This window comes from Azolla caroliniana, unplaced genomic scaffold (genome assembly GCF_043228905.1).
Source record: "Azolla caroliniana isolate FFs.n. ecotype wild unplaced genomic scaffold, voAzoCaro1.0.p SCAF_14, whole genome shotgun sequence".
Classification (NCBI taxonomy): Eukaryota; Viridiplantae; Streptophyta; class Polypodiopsida; order Salviniales; family Salviniaceae; genus Azolla; species Azolla caroliniana.
Genome location: NW_028230449.1, coordinates 13229424 through 13232300, shown reverse-complemented (window position 1 = coordinate 13232300; position 2877 = coordinate 13229424). Strand labels below are relative to the sequence as shown.

General features: G+C 40.3%; 1 protein-coding gene across 1 annotated transcript; it reads left to right on the top strand.

Annotated features, from left to right (window-relative positions):
- Window positions 1–1133: 1133 nt before the first annotated feature.
- On the top strand, window positions 1134–2211 carry LOC147855505 (germin-like protein 5-1). Its single transcript, XM_087330019.1, has 4 exons — window positions 1134–1365; window positions 1459–1595; window positions 1726–1862; window positions 1996–2211. The coding sequence occupies exons 1-4, from the start codon at window positions 1142–1144 to the stop codon at window positions 2167–2169; spliced, it is 672 nt and encodes a 223-aa protein (XP_087186145.1). The 5' UTR covers window positions 1134–1141; the 3' UTR covers window positions 2170–2211.
- Window positions 2212–2877: the final 666 nt, after the last annotated feature.

The window sequence follows — 2877 nt, the reverse complement described above, 5'->3', positions numbered from 1 at the left end:
ATGCAACGATACTCTACAATAGGTGGGTAATTATATCCTAGAATGGACAACAATGAATATTTTTGGCGTCAATGAGACATTAGCATCACATGCCAAGCTCTGATATGAACAATCCATATAGTTATTATTATTGTCTCTCACATCATTCCAAGGTACTGATTAATCAATTTTCTCACAACCAACACATATCATTAAGTTATATAAAGTATTAGAGTTCATTAGTTGCTAAGAAACATAGTAAGATAAACTATACTGAAAGATAGGATGCCACTTTCATACCCAATATAAGAGGAGCACATAGACATTGACCTTGTTTAACCCACATACCACATACCCCACAACGAATATATGATCAAATAGAGTACATGACATGCAAATGAACTTGTAAGTTGTGGTAGAGAGAGATGAGGAACTTGGATATAAGAAAGGCCCCATACGACCATGGAAAAGAATGAGACATTCCCCATAACTATATAAGAGCCAATATCATTTAGAAGCATTTGTGAAATATCATTTTTAGTTAAATTACATTTGTGAAATATCATTTTTAGTTAAATTACATTTGTGAAATAAGAGAGCAAGTTTTACAACTGCATGACCTCTTTAGAGGCACTAATACACTTCTTCTTCTTCTTAAAAACCTTTGGAAGTCGAATAATGGCCAACACATGTAGGTGCAACATTAGCTTGACATAAAACTCGTAGCTAGAATTATTATGGAACAAACAAAAAAAACCGCGTCAAATAATACCGACTTGTTTATGTGCCATCAGGAAAATGAATTAATATAGAGATGGAGGTTCCCTAGGGAAAGAATAACAATTAGACATGGGATGGGCCACACGGTAAATGTAAAACCATTCAAAGAGTGACAAAGACTAGACTAGGATTGTTCATGTGGAGACTAATTATGTTTTCTATTTGGAGACTATCATGACTGAGCAATCCACACACGCGCACACGCAATTATAAATATAAATATATGGGTATAAAATGGCATTGTTGCTAAGTGAAACAGCAGAAGCAAGAGTAACCAACATTCTTGAGTAAAATATTTGATTGGTCTTAGTGACTTATCTATCTATATCCTAGCATACTTTCCGTTTCAATTCTTATTTCATAGTCCTAAATTCTAATTATTATGGCCATGAATGCGTTGATCCCCATCTTGGGTTTCACCACTATAATGATGGTGGTTATGATGACAATGGTTAATGGAGCAGATCCGGATCCGTTGGTGGACATCCCCACGACCGCACCCGAGAGTCAATTCGTCCTCCGAGATTTGTTAACTAATGGTGCCGTCACACGAGACAGTGGAGGTATTAGGGCCGCGGTTAACATCACCAACCTACCCCTCACCATGTAATATACGACATTCCTTCTTCTAACACCTAAGCCCTTTAACATGCTCCTCTATCTTTATAGTGACTGATGGTTCCTTATATTTTGTTTTAGGTCGGAGGGGATCACGTACGTGCGGTTCAACATGGTGCCGTGCGGTGTGAACCTGCCGCATACTCACCCGCGTGCGACCGAGATCCTCACGCTCATATCCGGGGGACCACTCCAAGTCGGATTCGTCGACACCTCGGGTGCGCACAAGTTTGAAACAAATGTTTTTAAAATTATTCTTCTCTAGTAGTGTTACTAGGCATTTAAATTAGATGGATTCCTCATATCATCTAATTTTTAATGATTGAATTTTTCATCAAAAACAAATAGGGACTCCACACATCAACATTCTGTACCCGGGCGATGTCACGCTCTTCCCACGCGGGCTCCTGCATTTCGAGATCAATGTCGGCAAAGTGACGGCCGACTACATCTCCGCCCTTAACAGCCAGAACCCGGGCACACTGGTTGGTTCATTAGCTCCTCATTCCTTCATTCTTCATATGTCTCTTGCTTGTGTTTCAACAAGCTTATCATCTTATATATGTTTTTTGTGTGTATGATACGTGTGTGTGTGTGTGTGTGTGTGTGTGCATGCAGTCCGCCAGCCTGGCGCTGTTCCAGGTGCCGGCACGTGCGCTCGCCACGTCACTGAATGCCAGCAGGGCGGAGGTGGCTGACCTGGCATCCACGCTGTTCCCGTACGGCGACGGCCTGAAGAAGACGTCCGACAGCGGATGCATCCCCGGCCGGGACATCACCACCCTCTTCTAACTAAAATCACTCCAAAATGGCATGGAGGAACGAGTAGAATGGATGGATGGATTGGATGTACTTATGATAAATAAAAGAAATGAAACATCCACCACAATTGGCTCTACAACAAAAAACTATGGCATTCATATGCACGGTTTGTGTTGCTTTTTTTCTTCTAATAAGTAAGTAGTAGAACTATCGGAGACAGCCATGTGATCTAAGAGTTGGTGCTCCAAGTCATTGGTTATATGTACTCATGTGTTTGGAGTGTTCTTGAATTACATGGCAATGCATGTTAATTCTTTCTTATAGACTTTCATGTACCCACCGAGTATACCTTCTACATTTAATCTACAATGAAAGCTTGGAGATGGTAAAGTGAAAGAATTTATTTATGTAATTCGGACTCCTATATATTAATGTTTCCCTGTACACATGGGTGTTGGGTTTGTTTCCCCAATAAAGATAATGCAAAAGTAGTTTTAAATTATATTAGTTTTAAATAATATGGGGCAATATGCGTCTCTTCGTGTTTGGTTAACGGGTGTATTTTCACGAAGTTTCTAGTAAATGTAAAGAAGATGAAACCATGTATCATGATGCTCTTCACATACAATGGGTTTTTCTAGCCCTTCGCCGTATAAGCGACACCTCTCTAAGGTTGGCATATCGCTAACCTCGGCCAATGCTTGCCACTATTCCCACCAACAAGACCGAGACTCCACT

What these genes read in the sequence shown, in the direction of transcription:
- LOC147855505 (XM_087330019.1), top strand. Translation starts at nt 1,142, where the DNA reads ATGGCCATGAATGCGTTGATCCCCATCTTGGGTTTCACCACTATAATG. An exon ending in ACCAACCTACCCCTCACCAT is followed by an intron (nt 1,366 to 1,458) that starts GTAATATACGAC and finishes ATTTTGTTTTAG; the next exon opens with GTCGGAGGGGATCACGTACG. An exon ending in CGGATTCGTCGACACCTCGG is followed by an intron (nt 1,596 to 1,725) that starts GTGCGCACAAGT and finishes AAAAACAAATAG; the next exon opens with GGACTCCACACATCAACATT.